The 17500-nt window shown below is 36.4% G+C and overlaps 1 protein-coding gene across 4 annotated transcripts in view; it reads left to right on the forward strand.

The window, feature by feature from the left end:
• Positions 1-17500, forward strand: part of LOC122335699 (piezo-type mechanosensitive ion channel component 2) — a 78322-nt gene that overhangs the window by 49298 nt on the left and 11524 nt on the right. For 3 of the 4 annotated variants that reach the window (XM_043233548.1, XM_043233550.1, XM_043233549.1), the window contains 18 exons: positions 1-8; positions 163-328; positions 3640-3883; positions 4535-4646; positions 4932-5079; positions 6109-6198; positions 6606-6739; positions 6954-7016; positions 9045-9148; positions 10165-10263; positions 11045-11159; positions 11594-11662; positions 12455-12621; positions 12735-12913; positions 13091-13264; positions 14316-14984; positions 15763-16021; positions 16528-16710. The exon at positions 1-8 is cut by the window's left edge and continues 94 nt beyond it. In XM_043233548.1, the coding sequence (XP_043089483.1) occupies positions 1-8; positions 163-328; positions 3640-3883; positions 4535-4646; positions 4932-5079; positions 6109-6198; positions 6606-6739; positions 6954-7016; positions 9045-9148; positions 10165-10263; positions 11045-11159; positions 11594-11662; positions 12455-12621; positions 12735-12913; positions 13091-13264; positions 14316-14984; positions 15763-16021; positions 16528-16710 (2983 nt within the window). The remainder of the gene's footprint in view (positions 9-162; positions 329-3639; positions 3884-4534; positions 4647-4931; positions 5080-6108; positions 6199-6605; positions 6740-6953; positions 7017-9044; positions 9149-10164; positions 10264-11044; positions 11160-11593; positions 11663-12454; positions 12622-12734; positions 12914-13090; positions 13265-14315; positions 14985-15762; positions 16022-16527; positions 16711-17500) is intronic. The other variant, XM_043233551.1, reaches the window with a different exon arrangement.

The raw sequence follows: 17500 nt of genomic DNA on the forward strand, positions 1-17500 counted from the left end.
CCTCGTGTGTGAGTTATACCTCAGAAATATTCAGAGTTAATGCTTACAACACTTTTTTGTACCATGGGTACCTAGCAACTGCCAACAGACAAAAATATCATTAGCCTCTATGTCCTCCATCTTGACCCTTCTCTCCTCTGCTCTTGCGTTTGTCTGATGTAGATGACTTCATGCTGCTGCTGTGTGCGTCGCTGCAGAGGCAGGTGTTTGAAGATGAAAACAAAGCTGCCGTTCGTCTGATGGCGGGAGATAATGTGGAGATCTGCCGAGACCTGGACGCGGCGTCCTTCAGCGTTCACAACCCCGTACCGGACTTCATTCACTGCAGGTACTCACGAAACATCCTTAACTCACAGGTTCACGCTTTTCATTTATATTTTAAAACGCCTTTTATCAAACAGCACGCTCATACTTGAAATGCATTTACAGTTTTGACAGAAAGCTCAAGTTCTCTATGATCAACAAAGTGTACACAATGTAAAAGTGAGCTTCGTTTATTGACCACTTCAGTGATTTTAAAGACTTGTTTTCATACAATTTGAGAAAAAATCCCACATTTAAGTTTACGAATGCAGCCTAGTCTTTAAATTAGGCTATCACTCATAAATAGAAATATGAAACATAAATAAATATAAAACACTAATAATATATACCCTGAAGAAGCCATGACTTTTGATCACCTCGTTTGTTTTGATAGCGTGTAATAGTGTACCTCAAAAAAAACAATCAAGTTGTTTCAACTTAAAATTTTTTGTTTAGTCAACTTGAAATTTTAAGTTGCTTAAGTGACAACTGGAATATTTTAGTTGACTAAATTAAACATTTTTAGGCAGTGGGTGTATAACAGACTGTCATCGAACTCCTCCACTTTACTAACTTCATCATCAGATGAACATAATTCATATCTGGACGTCAAATAGTCCATAATGACATTGTTTTAGGACACTGACATCGATGAGATCGAGCAGACTGAGACGAGCAAGATTGTTTAATTGGACAGCTTTTTTCAGACTGCATTATTTTCTTGCGCTCTGCCGTCTCACAATATAAAAATGTATAAATAAACTTGGTGTGCCGTAGTTTACACAGGACTGGTGGGAAATGTGCATTCATATAGCTTTATTGTATGTGTTAAGTGGTTCATTTTGATTTGGGAATTGTTTTTCTGCACTAAACAGGTGAATTCTGCCAAGATATTTTTAGAAATGCTACACTATAAAAGTTGTTTTAGAATAATCATTTAATGAAAACCTAATTTTGACCTATTTTTTTGGGTTTACTTAAAATGTCCCAGCTTGGCATCCAGTGGGTTTACGCACAAACGCACACACACACACACACACACACGTCCTGAAAAGTCACCTTCACCTTGTAATGTAATTTGTACAACCTATGTCATTATATAAATTTATGTCCCGTTATGTCAAGTTTGTGGGCGCTCTTTATAGGCAATGGTTTTTATTCTCTACAAACCGGATGTGCTCTTGTCCTTCACCCAAACCCACCCCTTACAGGAAACTAAATTAAAAAAAACCACACACACATATACTTTTTCAGATATTTTTCAGACTTTCCTCATGACATATGAATAATATCCTCACTGCTCGTTGCTGTCAGTGTGAATGTTTCCTGACACCTGAGGTTGAGGAGCAGTTTATTCAGGTCTTTGAATGTCAGTCTCTCTACTGTACGGTACGCGATCCTCTTTCACCCTCACTTTCCAAGAATTTCCATGGATCGTATTGCAGAAAGAAGGGAAAAATCCATAAGGCACCATCACGCGCTCTCTTTCTCTCTGTGTCTGAGCTCTAACCCAATAAGTAGCTTTTGAGTACGGACTGATCTTTTTTCTACAAGGTGATTGATTTTAGGAGAGGAAGCTGCTGCTTGTTGTGGTCCATCAATGCAGGTCCATATCACAACATCTCAGCTTTTCATCAGAGCTCTTAGCACAGGTCTGTGGCTAAACACAACGTCCAGCGTCTGCAAACGGGCCGTGAAGCCAGGAGGATGTACTTTAACCTTTGGAGTGGCGGGTCTAAAGTGCATTTTAAAGCATGTTTGAGCTTTTAGCGTGCAGGAAAATGAGAAGCGCACCCATATACATGTGAAGGAATCACTGCTGGTATCGATCCGCTCATTATAATTAGGCCTGTCAGGATGTCTGATACTATATAGGAAATGAAGCATAATATTTAAATAAATTATGCCTGCTTCCCAGTTTGCATAACTCCGCTGTGCTCCTAAAATCAAGTGCGTTAAGTTAACTTATCACATTTTATTCACTATGCTTTAAACTATTTTATTTCTCTTTCATTTTTAATCATATATATATATATATATATATATATATATATATATATATATATATATATATATATATATATATATATATATTACCTTTTATGGCCATTTTTACCTTTATAAAGCCATTTTTGTTAAAGTGTGCATCATCTTTTGGGACAAAAAAAGTTTGCATAACATTTTATTAGTCAATTGGAATAAGACCTTTGGGTCGTTACCAATCAAATGAAATCAGTACTAACTAAATTAATCTTTGCAATGCGTCTTGTTTGCGGAAACACATTTGAAGTGGCATTTAAAGCGGTTGAAAACGGATATTTGGGATTATTTAAAATAAAAAAAAAAATACTTTAAATATGAAATGCTTTTGTCTGTGGAATGATTGCTTTTGTCTGTGGAATGATTTGCTTTTGTTATATAATAATTTGCTTTTGTGAAGCTGCTTTGGAACAATAGCCATTGTAAAAAGCGCTATACAAATAAACTTGAATTGAATTTAATTGAAATTAAAACCACAAAAAAAGCAGGTGGCATCAAGTCACTGTTAATAAGTGAGTCATTGCGACTGAACCGAATCATTTAATGATTCATTTGTGATTGACCCAGGAACAAAACACCATGATATTGCTCAGAGACGCAAATTGTGATTTGTTTGTTGGTGAAATTGAGCAAAAAAAAAAGCAATATTTTATATCACATTTACAGTCATGTTGCTTTGTGAAAAGACAAAAAACATGACTTGTATCTTCCATTTTCTGCTCGAATACATTTTTAAAGACTGAATATCACGTAGAGAAAGAACACTTTGGCAGTAATGTAGCATCCACATTTTATGCCGAAATTACTAAAACCTGCTCTCTGTTTAAGTTAAACCTGACTTAATGAATACAATTTTTAACTTAATTTTTTTTTTTTTTGGACACTGATTTCTCACTTCTGCTTAACAGAACTTTTAAATGGTGAATAGGTATTTTTAATTTAGACTTAAGACCTCCAGCTAAAATTAGTACAATGCATTTTTAGTTTGGGGGTAATGATTGGGCAGCGGTTTGTTGAGTCAATATTTGTTTTTCAGTTTTCACAATTTTTCAAAATGTATAGTTTTTACAGTGTAATATTATGTAAAAGAAATCGAGGGATCCCTATAGTTAATGGGAGAGATCAATTTTTTTTTCTTAAGAAATTAAACTATCGGTATCGTTATCGGTATCGGTATCGGCCGATATCACTCAGCTATCGGTATCTGCTAAGAAGTTAACATCCCTAGTTTGGATGGGTAGTAAACAAACGTCAGCTAAACGTTACTCGCGTGTTAATCTTATTCCCTTCTCTCAGGTCGTACCTGGACATGCTGAAGGTGATCATGTTCAGCTACCTGTTCTGGTTCGTCCTGACCATCATCTTCATCACGGGCACAACTCGGATCAGCATCTTCTGCATGGGTTACCTGGTGGCGTGTTTTTACTTCCTGCTCTTCGGTGGGGATCTCCTGCTCAAGCCGATCAAGAAGATCCTCCGTTACTGGGACTTCCTCATAGCTTACAATGTCTTCGTCATCACGATGAAGAACGTGTTTGCTGTGAGTGTCTTATACCTTTAAGATATACATTTAATGCATTTTCAGCCAATGATTACATTCATGTATTCATTTATTGCCACAGGAATAAAAAGAACATCAAAAACATAATTTATTAATTTTTCATTTTATTTTTAATTTTACAGTACAGTGAAACTATTTTTATTTACAGTATATACTCTGAATTTAGTGCTAAATTAACATATAGTTGAATCATGCTTCAAAATTAATATGATTTTATTATGTGTATTTGGTCTATACAGTCTATACACACACACACACACACACACACACACACACACACACATATATATATATATATATATATATATATATATATATATATATATATATATATATTAGTGCTGTGAAACAATTAATCATGATTTATTGTATCCAAAATACAATTTTTATACAATATAGAAATAAAAATACACACTATACACACATATAAGTGTATATATTTAAGAATAATAATTTATGTTTATGTTTTAAATGTATTTATATATGATATAATATATATGAATATAACTGCATGCATGCAAGTGCAAGTAAATATTTTCAAAATATATGTTATATGTGTGTATTTATAAATTAAAAGTAAATATACACTGTACACACACACATATGATGTTTTTTTTTTCTCCCCCACAGATTTTGGCGTGTGGTTACATCAACTATTTGGTGGACAACAGCTGCTGGTTGGTTCAGCTGCTCAGTCTCGCCTGCACCATAAAAGAATACAAGGTTCTAGAAGGCAAAGAAGGTAAAGAAAGGTTGCTTTTGGCTAAAATTCTTGTTATATAAATTCAACACATATTGTGAGCTGTCTACAAAAGCATCACAGTTTAAAAAGAAGGCAGCGTATTTGTGTCCTTGCAAAGACGCCATAGCACTCTGCAGGAAAGTGGATCCTTTGAGGAACCCATTACTCCCGTCCTTGTATTTTTATGCTTATTTGCTCAGAAACCTCAGCTTATATTTTTTGTTTGAAAAGCAGCGTTGCATTATTCAGACCTCTAATGGTTTGTGTGTTCCGGCGTGTCTAAAGTACAATGTGAGATGCCAAAGGATGAGGCCGGGATCATCTGGGACAGTATCTGCTTTACGTTTCTCCTGCTGCAGAGACGCGTCTTCATGAGCTACTACTTCCTGCATGTGGTGGCAGACATCCGCGCCGGACAGATCCTCGCTTCTCGGTACGATTTCTATGGAAAATATATTTTAGCCCACATCTTCATATCTTGCAGTTGTGACTTTTTAATCAGTTCTATTTCAGAAAGCACGTATATTATTAGAATTGGGGGATAAATTGCAGTTTTTAATGTTCTACCACAATCGTGAGGAAAAATTCCTAATGTGAATTCTGAATTACAAGATATAATGTCGCAAGCATATAAACACGTCAGGATTCTGAGTTCTGAGTAAAAAAGTAAGAATTGTGAGATATAAAGACAAAAATCCTGAGGGGAAAAAAAAATCTGAATTGAGAGACATAACCTCTGAATTTGGAGGTAAAAAAGCTTAATTAAAGAAATAATATGATATGTGAAGGTGTTTTGTAAATATCTATTATGCTTCTATTAAACAAACACACACACACACACACATATATGCGTGTATATATATATATGTATGTATATATATATATATATATATATATATATATATATATATATATATATATATATATATATATTTATATTTATATTTATATATTGTATCAAATAAAATAATTTAAATGCATATACCTGTGAGTATTTTCAAAATATATACTGTATGCATGTACGTAAAATATATACCTAATAAATAAACAAAGTACACCTTCATATATAATGTAAACAGAAGCTTTTATTTTGGATGCCATCAATTGCGATATACTGTATATGTCGATATATTTATGCTCATCTCGAACCACCCGTGATACTGAACACAATATCACATAGCTTGTCTTCCATCCATCCATCCATCCATCCATCCATCCATCCATCCATCCATCCATCCATCCATCCATCCATCCATCCATCCATCCATCCATCCATCCATCCATCCATCCATCCATCCATCCATCCATCCATCCATCCATCCATCCATCCATCCATCCATCAATCCATCCCAGCCCTATTAATCACAATTAATCGTTTGAAAGCACTACTAAGAACATGAGTGTGTCATTTATTGTATGTAGTACAGTATAGTTGAGTATTATCCATCCGTCTGTCCGTCAGAGGAGCTGAGTTGTTTCAGGCCAGCATCGTGAAGGCCGTGAGAGCTCGTCTGGAGGAGGAGAAGAAATCCATGGAGCAACTGAAGAGACAGTGAGAAGCATCCTTTCGTTCACGTGCCGCCATTTTTGTGTTTGACTTCAGCTGCATGCAATAATCCATAGTAGAGATCAGCAGTTACCTGAATCATAATTTCCAATCGAAAGCCAAGCAGCCTAGAAATCTTTGTGCAAGCTTTGCTTTCGTGAGCAAGCCAGCATTAAAAAGCTTTCGGTCAAAAAGATCTCATTTTCCTTTAACGTAATGGACGCTGACAATTCAGCTTTAATCACAGCAATAATATTAAGCATATTTCATAATATTACTGTTTTTACGATTAGGTAAATGAAGCCTTGGTGAGCAAAAGAGACTTTTTACATAAATGCATGTTACAGTCTACTTCTCCAGTTTATCATTACTGGAGAAGGATTTCTCTCACTGCTATGAATGCGTTCATTTAGGATGGATCGTATTAAAACGCGACAGCAGAAGTTCAAGAGAGGAAAAGAGAAGATGCTCAGCATGGCTCAGGAGTCTGGAGACGAGCAGAAACTCATCCAACCGGACGACAACGAGGACGACGACGACGACGACGGTACGGTGTAGATCACGACAGTAAGATAAAATAGCGTGCTTTCACAGGAACACCGCCGGCAGAACGGTAACATACGTCTACGTAAGCATTGCGTGTGTATTGAGCTGCATATTGTTCACGTTTTTCGTAAAAGCAACCAGGAAAAGGTTTCATTTCCAATTTCGTCCGTCACTGCTCACATGCTTTCATTAACGTTCTAACGTTTCATTTGCAGAGAAAAAGAAAAACAAGGTGCAAAAAAAGCAGTGGTGGAGGCCTTGGGTTGACCATGCGTCCAGTAGGTTCCTCATACCTTCCTCTGATCTTCACTGATCCTTGTGTCCTCGACCAGAAATCAGAGGATTCCCATACTGCACCTGGGCTCCGTCAGACCTCCGAGACGACAAACCCACCCTCCAGACCTCAGACTTTTCCACATCTATTTAAGGCCGTCTGTACATACAGAGTTAACTACCAGCGGTAGATACTTTAAAGCACTCGTTTCATCAGGAGTCACATTTTTATGAATTTTAAATAAAAGTACTGTAGCGCTTATGCGATTCGGTGCCTTAAATAGATCTATACGGCAGCCGGGAAAAGTTGAACGTCTGGATGGTTCTGGTTTGAGCAGGTGAATGGAGCCGGACAGTAGAGAATCGTTCTGCTTTATTAAAATCCACCACACACTCTTTTGAGGAAAAGAGAGAGATTTCCCTCATCGGCATATAATAATGAATCAGCTTGAGCTGACCTGATATTATAAGAGTATTTCATCCACAAATGCAAAAGCTTTAAAAAGTTTTAGGGAGTTATTTAGTGGGTTCGTGACACCCTTATAAGTCAAGATTGTTTTTATATATTTTTTAATGATTTTAGCTTTTTTTTTTCACAGGAGAGGCATTGAATTTGATCAAACTGTAAAGTATGACTGTAAAGAACAAAGTATAATATTACAAAACATTTCTATTTCAAATAAATGCATTTTTCTACCTTTCTATTCCAACAAAAACCCTGAGGAAAAATATAAATTTACACAAAAATGTGAAATATATTTTAAATATTTACAAAGATTTAAAACGTTTTCAAATTATTCTGCAGTATTGCGGCGTGTTTGTTGAAATAAATAAAGCCTTAGTGAGCAAAAAGCATTAAAAACATCTCCCAATCGCTGAGAGATTGATGCGGAGCACATTATGAAGCTGAAAATACAGTTTTTTTTTTTTTTTGTCAGTAAACTATTAGGATAAAAATGTCACAGCATGTAAAAGAGAAGGCCAGTGTGAGGGAAAAAAACCTTTTTGATCGACAAGGGGTTGATTGAATGTTCATTTTTGGGTGAAATAACTTTATAAACCTCTCTTTATCTCCTCTTCAACAAAGAAAGTGCTCAAAGGAAAGCATCAAAAAGCAAAAGAAATGCCCTCAAACTCATCGTGAGATGGTATTTATTTTGTCGTCTTTGATGAGCTGATCTCCGTTATCAGCGCGATACTGAAGCACGTGAGATTTGATTTAACTATAAACCTTCGTAAACACCAGTACTGGTTTATATAGTGATTACAGACTGTACAGTAAAACCTCGCTGTGGTGATACCGTGGTACAGCGACGGTATCAGACAGTAATACCATGGTACATGATTGAATATGATTGCCATATTCATATACTATGGTATTTACAAGTACTGCAGAGAATACCATAGTATTACTATCATGATCCTGTCCGAAAGTCCATGGCATTACTGCGGTGTTACGTCTAAAATAGTCATTTTTTTACGAGGTTTTTAGGGTTTTGTTCATCTGAGGTGTCTGAAATGTTTTCCCAGCATCCTCCCCTGTCCTCCCCGTCCGTTGCGGCTCTTCTGTTCAAGGACACAAGGCAGTTACTTTAACCCAAATCCTGTTTTTCCATGCGATTGTGAAACTGCAAACACAAGCAGAGACACGGCTGGAATTTTTCATTTATTTTGTTGGTTCATTTTATTGATAATACGCTGTTCTGTTGAAGTAGCATAACAAATATAGACGAGTCTAAAATGGGATGTGAACAAGTCTTCTAAGGTTTTATTGTTTTTATGATAGCGCTTTACAAACGTTCATGACTCCTGCTAATCTGTTATGCTTTATAAAACTGCGGTCTTCAGATTTAGAGTTTCAGGTAAGTTTGCCAAGTGATCCGTTAGCATTTTCCGTTATGTCATGTGCTTTGTCGATAACTCAAGAACAAACCTTTTCGACGTTTATTACGTTACGTGATTCGTCAGAAACGCGTCGTTCTCCCGCTGGCCAGTTTTATCTGATTGTTTCCGCTCCTCCGTTCCTCTCTCAGTGGTGAGAAGCGGTGATTATTACCTGTTTGAAACTGACAGTGAAGAGGAGGAGGAAGAGGAGGAGAAAAAAGACGAAGAAGCACCCAAGAGATCAGCCTTCCAGGTGAGTGAAGCGCTGCTGGTCTGCGGAAGAAAACAGACTCAACTTCTCTGGAGGTTTCGGATCGTTTTTGATCTGTCTGACTTTTATGGCTCATGTAGTTGATATTGATTTGGAGGAAAAACACATTTTAATCAGAGCTTCAGACTAAGCAAAATGGTTTGGTGCAGATGTAAGAGTATAAAATTCAGATTCGGCTTTTAATCTAAATTATATCAATATGTTTGTGCATACACAGCACAGATTTCTTGTGTATATATAAATCCAGATATAATATATATATATATATATATATATATATATATATAAAAATAAATTAGTGCTGTCAAACGATTAATCACATTCCAAAATAAAAGTTTTTGTTCACATAATGAGTGTCTACTGTGTATATTTAGGAAAAAATATGCTAGGTTACATATTAAATATATATAAAATATAATAATATAAATATATAAATGCACATATTTTCAAAATATTAGATTAGATTAGATTCAACTTTATTGTCATTGCACATGTACAAGTACAAGGTAACGAAATGCAGTTTAGGTCTAAACAGGAGTGCAATAAGCAGCAAGTGCAGGATATCGGTGTAAATATAAATTACAAGTGCACATACAGGTAATATGTACAGGAAATAAATATGTATAAATGAAATTACAGGTGAATGTGTTTACAGCATAATATACAGGTTGCTATTGTCTATGAAAGGGAAATTTACAGTTAGGCATGTATAAACAGTTTTCTGGTTAAAATACACACATGCATGTGTGTGTATTCATGTGTACGTCATACATAAGATATTTCAATGCTTTGTTTTAGGGTTAAAAGCTAAAATGCAATGCAATGCAATTACGGTTATAAAGAAATAACAATTCCTCGAAAGCACCAGTGTTGTTTCCGGAGCGGTGTTACAGTGGTTTAATCAATCTGTTTAGTGATTAATCATTGTTGTGTTGTAAGTATTTGAATGGGTTCAGGACACTGATGCTGTGGCTTTCTCCTGGTTTTTCTCCTCTCAGCGAGCGATCAGAAAGTTTGCTTCGGCCCTCGTGGCTTTACCCAGATCAGTCATTAAACTGCCCAAAACTGTTCTGCAGTATTTAATCAGGGCGGCCAAGGTACCACCTTGAAAGGGTCATCTGTTTTCCTCTCTGTGTTTGTTGATGGTGTTTTATTGCAAGATATATTTCCATTCCGTGTCGTTCCAGTAAAAATATGAAACGTTGATACGGACGCTCCTTTGAGGACGCATGGAATGGAAATGATTTTAGGGTCATTGTTTCATGTGGTGGTTTTTTTTTTTTTTTTTTTTGGGAAGGTACTTATATTTTTAAGTCATTGTCTTTTTTTTTGTTTTGTTTATTTACTTTCATAAAAGTTTCATTTGCAGCAGAATGATGTGTTTTGCTCCACTGCATTTGAGAAATCGCCACAAAAAATCATTTTTACGCTAAGCGTTCACCGATCATTCAGATATTAGTGGAGCAAAAAACATTCACTGTGTTTGAATTTTCCATTTTCCTGAACCTGGATTCAAACAACTCGTTCAATCCAACGAATGAATAAAAAAAAGCCAATACACATGTATAACGAAAGTCAAAAATGCAAATGTTTTTTTTTTCAAAAATTTTGATATTTTGGAAAGAAAAAGCAGTTGTTTGTATTCATCGTTGGCATTCTGTGGATGTGCTTGTGTCCCATTCAGACTTTTCAGGGGGTTAAATCACAAAATATTGGTCTAAATTATGCATATAATATATGTATGTTGTTGAGAAATTTGAATAATGAGTTAAACGGCTTCCTGAAACGTATGAACGTGTGATGTGTATGTGTGGACGTCCCTGTGCAACGCTTTTTAAGCATAGCATTAATAGATGAATTCTTACTGATGTTGTGTAGTTTGTGTATCACACCTGGATCGCTGACTCTAAAGCAGCCCTGAAAGAAAAAGGCAAAGGGAGACGGCATTTCTGGAAGCGTTACGGCCGCAGGCGTAGAAAAGACAAGAAAGAAGGTATGGCCAGCTTTATCATGTGAATATTAATGATGGCAGTAAAAGAAAAGGTAGTTGTGACGGTTCAAATAATTGCTAGACATAAAAGCAGAATCGAATATCGTGAGATAAACTCAATATGAAATGTATATAAATGTGTCATTTAGAGAGGAACATTCAGAATAGTGAGAATAAAGTTTATGTATTGTACTTGTGATTTCTTCGGATTTTGTCAGAAATAAAGTCTGGATCACGAGACGCTGCAGTGACGTTATTTTAATGGTGAAACAAAAAATGGAGAATTTGGAAATGCATGGAAAGCGTTGTCTTGTAATCGCGAAGATAAAAAGTCACGACGGCTACATAGAAATAGACTTCAATGGAACGTTTCACTGAAAAAACGGCCATGATTGTGAATTGAGCTAATGAATGAGCAACTTCGTGTGTGTGTGCAGGTCATGTGGCGATAGAGATGGCTGATGAAGATCGTCAGAGTTCAGAGGAAGACAAAATGGAAGGACCGGGTGCGTTGAGGAAGCGCATTCATTTCCTGTTTATATAAACTTTAAGGAAACGTATCATGCCCCTTTTTACAATATGTGATAAAAGTCACCAAAATGTAACTATCTGTAAAGTTTCAGCTCAAAGTACCCCACAGACCTTTCATCATATAATTTTGAAAATGCATATTTTGAGTGCAAGCAGAAAGACGCCGTATTTAGAGCATGTTTCTTTAAATGCAAATGAGCTGCTGCCCCCGCCCACTTTTCCAGAATATAGCTGCGTCATTACAGATCGTACATGACGGGCAGGAAAAAATAGTAGGCAAAGTCTCGTTCACTCGATTTTTAAATTGTGCACGCGATTTAGTATTCGTACAAACAATTTATTAGTAAACTTATGCCTGATTTAGCAAATCGAGGGGATGAAATAATAATAGTCGTGTGCACATTTGAGTAAATCGTTGCATGTCGTACAGGGCTTCGTAAATTACATATGGTTTATAAATAATTGTAAACATGATGCACTTTTTTGTTTTGAAGACAGTCGCGTTATTTTGAATGAAATTTTTCAATTTTACTGAAAGGAAGCGCCCTCTTGTGGCCTCAGGAGAGACGTCAAAAGCTTGTTCTCCTAACACAGATGACGCCGTTTAAATGAGATCTTTTATGATGCCATTTAAAGTTCAACATTTCGAACGTTGACCTGATTGGTAGATGCGCCGGAGACCTGATTATAGCACTTGGAAAAGTCCGATTATTATGATATGTCCTTACCTTTAAGACAAAGCAAACTAAACTTTGCGCTCCCTGCAGACAACATCTTCAAGAGGGTCTTCAACATCATTAAGTTCACCTGGGTGCTGTTTCTGACCACCGTCGAGAGCATCACCAAGTGGCTGAACTCCGTCTGCAGGGAGTACATCGACATCTCCACCGTTCTGCGTATCGAGCGCTGCATGCTGACCAGAGAAGTCAAGAAGGTTCTGCTCACGATACATAGAAATAATCTTAAGCTCAATAACATGTAAAAAGCGCTAAAAATGTAGTCTAACAATGAAATGAACGGCGGCTCGCTGTACTGATTGTCCCGCAGGGAAACGTGCCGTCCCGCGAGAGCATTCATGTGTATTACAAGAAGCAGATGAAACTGAACGGATCTCGTGAATCTGGACTGGACCGGATCAGTGAGGAGGACTCGTGCTCGAACAAAGAGCGCCGCAGACGAGTCGGTCACAGCCTGGACTCCTTCGCTTCCAGAGACAGCATCTCCAGGTCTTCAGCTTTCACCTAGATTACAGATATGTAGATTATTAGAAAAGACCGGGTTAAGATTTTTTGCTCAGACATCACTTTAATTTGACATTCGTGTCTTGGCAACCTCATGATTTTTTTTTTCCTTGTCATTATTTTCATTGCATCACATTTCCGCTCACGTCACCCGTCCATCAGCGCGTACACCGAAGCCACCATGCTGTTTTCCCGCCAGTCCACCTTAGACGACTTGGACGACATGCCTCAGAATATTCCCAAAACCAGCGAACGTGCTCGTCCCAAACTGCGCAAAATGTACGGTCTGGACATGTCGAACTCCTCTGCGGACAGCGGAAGCAGCGCCGTGTCCAGGTGCTGGACTCTTCATCATCACATCTTCATCACGTTCATCCTCACCCTCCACCCTTTCTTTCTTTGTTTTGATTTCAGCATTACATTTTTTTTATGAAAATAGGTTTACAAAGATGAATGAATAACTGAAAAGAACATACTAAATGACTAAAATAGATATATTTAATATACATATTAAAGTTATTATATATATATATAATATTTATTTATTTTTTACATTTTTATTATTTAATATTATTATTTTTGTTATACATTGTAATAAGAAAATTTGAATTATTATTATTAATCATTATAAAATATTATTTTTACATACCATAATAATTATAATGTTTGTATTAGAAAAATAATCAAATGTGTTATTTTCTTATTAATATAATTGAAATCATTATTAGCATTATAAACGCCATCTGGTGGAACTCTAATAGAAAACATTTAACATAAAATGTATTAATAGTAAAAACAATAACAGAAACATAATAATCATAATAATACTGATAATAATATTTTTATATAAAATAATATAAAATAATCCATTATTATATATATATATATATATATATATATATATATATATATATTTATATATATATATATTTATTTGTAATATATATTTATTTGTAATATAATTATAGTTTTTATTACTGTAGTATAACAAAAAATATTGGTTCAGAATTTGAGATGTATCAGACATCAGTCAGCTTTTATAAATGAATAAAATACTTAAATTAAATATACAAATGTTTACAAAGTTAATATTTAAATCTGTTTGTGTATATTTTTGTATAGAGCATTGGTAATTGGAGCTAATTGTTATTGAAAGCCAATATTCAATGTCAAAATGTCTTAAAGGGAGAGTTCACCCAAAAATGAAAAATTGATTGATTTTGATCTTGAATGCTCTGGGGGTAAGCAGAGGAACGTAAAATCAAATTTTTGGGTGAACTTTAAGACGATACGCTGTTTGCAGATTGATATGTTTACAGCGATCGATTTATTGTTTTGAACTCATCAGCTGTTTCCTGTTTGTGTTGTTTTTGTGGTTTGTTTTCAGTGAAGCTACTCAGTGCGTCACACTCTTCTCTCGGCAAGGAACCAACGATACTATAGACGAGGTGGAGGACGAAAGAGAACAGGTGCAGGTGAGAGAGGAGGAAACCAAACCTGAAGGAGCAGATCACGAGGACGTGACGAACGAGCCGGAAGAGGAAGTGACACGGGGAGAAACGGGTGAGCTGGAAGAGGAAGTGACTGGCGAGCCAGCCGTGGAAGTGACGGGTGAATCGGCAGAGGAAGCCGCACAGGAAGTGGAAGAGGAAGTCCAGTGGGATTTGGTGGATCCAGAGGAAGCAGTTGAAGATGCTCCTCGGCCGGATTGCGAGGAGCATCGAGAGGAAGAGCTGAGCGTCACTGAAGATGAGGACGGTGACCAGCTGATCCGGCGGGACGAAGGTGAGTCTTCAGGAGCGGAGAACGCACAGGCGGACGTGATCAGCAGGCATCTTTTCACCCCGGACACAGACGGCCACAACACCTCGGACGCCGACGTGCCGCCCAGCTACAGCAAAGCCGTGAGCTTCGACCGTCTGTCCGTGAGCTCGGACGGGAGTGACAGTGACAAACGACTGATGCTGATGACCCCTGACAGCAGATCCGACCTGGACGACCCTCTGCTGCCCTCCATGACCACCGATCTGACCGCCAGCGAACTGCTGCTCAACAAGTAAGTGCTTTCACATAGAGCTCGTCTTGACTGCATATCCCAGTACTGACACATCTTACCCCCAACCAGCCTTATCTCACTATTATTAAATACTAGATTTACTTAATATTACTTTTTTTTTGCTTGTTTTGTTGTAGTTTTTTTGTATTTCTAAATAGATCAATATATAGTTATTTGCATTTGTCAATTTAGTTTTTTTTAATTTTTTTTATTTTTTTATTTCATGATCTTTTGTCATTTTATATATTTTTTAAATAATTTAAAATAGCTGTCATTTATTTTTTAAGCTTTAGATTTAATTTTATTTCACTTAGTAATTTGTAGAATGTGCTTTTATGTTTCTAAATGGTTGCTGTTTATTTTTATTTAAATAATTTTTATCTCAGTTACTAATTTGATGTTTTTTTTTTTTTTAGTTTTCCTTCAAGTATTTGCCATTTAGATTCGATGTTATTTATTTTAGTAATTTTAAAGTGTGCTCTACATTTTTAAAAGCACATCTAAAATGGTGTAATATTTTTTAATTTAAGCTTTAGTTAAATTTCAAAATGGTTAGTGAAGCTTTACATTTAGTTTTCATTTAGTAATTTTACAGTGTGCTTGCTTTTGTCATCTCTTTTTTTTTAATCTGTAATATTTTTTATTTAATATAATACGCATTTAAATATTTTACATTTGATCTTTATTTTATTTCGCAAAAATGTTTTAGTAATTTTAGCTTATCTTCAAATATCTCCGAAGCACAATAGAAGTGTGTTTAACATGCTCTGTTTCTTAGAATGTTCTACGACGAGGAGCTAGAGAACTCTGAGAGTTTCTATAAGTCGCAGCCGCTCGGGCTCCAGCTGTGTTACGCTCTCTATAACCTGCTGGTGGCTCACTCTGAGATGGTCTGCTACCTGGTCATCATCCTCAACCACATGATCTCCGCTTCCATGGCGACGCTGGTGCTGCCCATCCTCATCTTCCTGTGGGCGATGCTCTCCGTTCCTCGGCCCAGCAAGCGTTTCTGGATGACGGCCATCGTGTACACAGAGGTCAGTTGGTTGGTGAATTTGAAATTAATTCTGGAGGCACATATTCTGTGCGTCCTGTACATTCGAGTTAATCACCCCGACGCCATTCAAAATGCAGAACACTAGAATTGCATCATTTGCTCAGGAATGGACCCTCTGCGGTGAATGGGTGCCGTCGGAATGAGAGTCCAAACATCACAATAATCCAAAGCACTCCGGTCCATCAGTTAACATCTGGAGAGGTTTATGTAAGCCTCTGTTCGTGATACTCAAAAAGTCACCTTGTCTGAGAAATCTGCTCGAATCAAGCAACAAGAGGATGGAAAGGTGTGGATTGCTGTAATGTTTTACTATCAGCTGTTTGGATTCTGACGGCACCCATTCACCGCAGAGCGTACATTTCTCCTAATCGGATGAAGAAACTCATCCTCATTTTGGATGGCCCGGGCAAATTAAAATGGTTGCACTATTACTGTGAATATGCTGTGTGTATAAATAATTGGTAAATGTGTTTCTGTTTTCTGCAGGTCACCATAGTCGTCAAATACTTCTTCCAGTTCAGTTTTTTTCCATTCAACCAGAACCTGGATGTGAACAAGGGGAAGCCGTATCATCCTCCCAACATCATCGGCACAGAGAAGAAAGAAGGATACGTGCACTATGACCTGATTCAGCTGCTGGCGCTCTTTTTCCACCGATCCATATTAAAGGTACACTCTCTCATAGCGAAGCTCGATGGGGTAGACCTAGCAGCGGTAATAAAGCTCCTAATAAACCAAACTTCAAGCATAATAATAAAATAAATCTTGCATCTAACCCAGCTAACAAAAATACATTATTTGAACAGTTTGCTGAAGTTACGAAAACATTTCTAAAATGTTCAGAACCCCTTTCTTTTTTTCTTTTTTTATTATTTTTAATTATTTTATTTAAGTGCAACATTGCATTTTATAATTCTGGGAATGTTATTTGAATATTTGAATATTCTCTGAACATTCCGTAACATGAAAAATATGTCGGGTTTTGAACTAAAACATTTCTGTAAAAATAACGCGAATAATTTAGTGCTTTTAAAGAGCAGTAACCTTGAACAGTTACTTGATGAACGTTGTTGTGAAATTAAACTTATATATGAAATATGAAAAGATAAATGCAGAATACATAGACAAAAACCTAAATAAAAGTCTATTTTGTCATTATATTTAAATACTATATGTTCGTATAGTTATTGGAGCTTTAAGATTCGCACACTAATTGATTTTGCTTTCGAAAATCTGTTTTTTTGCTCGCGTTCTGCTTCGGTTTTGAGATGCGTTGCAGCTCGGACGAGAGATTAGAAACATAATTCGCCAGACGTGAAGAAATCTAAACGAAGCCACTAGACGGTTGAGAGCTTTGAAAACCATAAAATGGATTTTAAAATCAATTCGTAGCGTTTGAGGTTTCTCTCCTCTCCAGGTTTCAAATTATTTCAGAAAATCAGACACAAGTGAAGAGCTT

This window comes from Puntigrus tetrazona, unplaced genomic scaffold, assembly GCF_018831695.1.
Source record: "Puntigrus tetrazona isolate hp1 unplaced genomic scaffold, ASM1883169v1 S000000846, whole genome shotgun sequence".
NCBI lineage: Eukaryota > Metazoa > Chordata > Actinopteri > Cypriniformes > Cyprinidae > Puntigrus > Puntigrus tetrazona.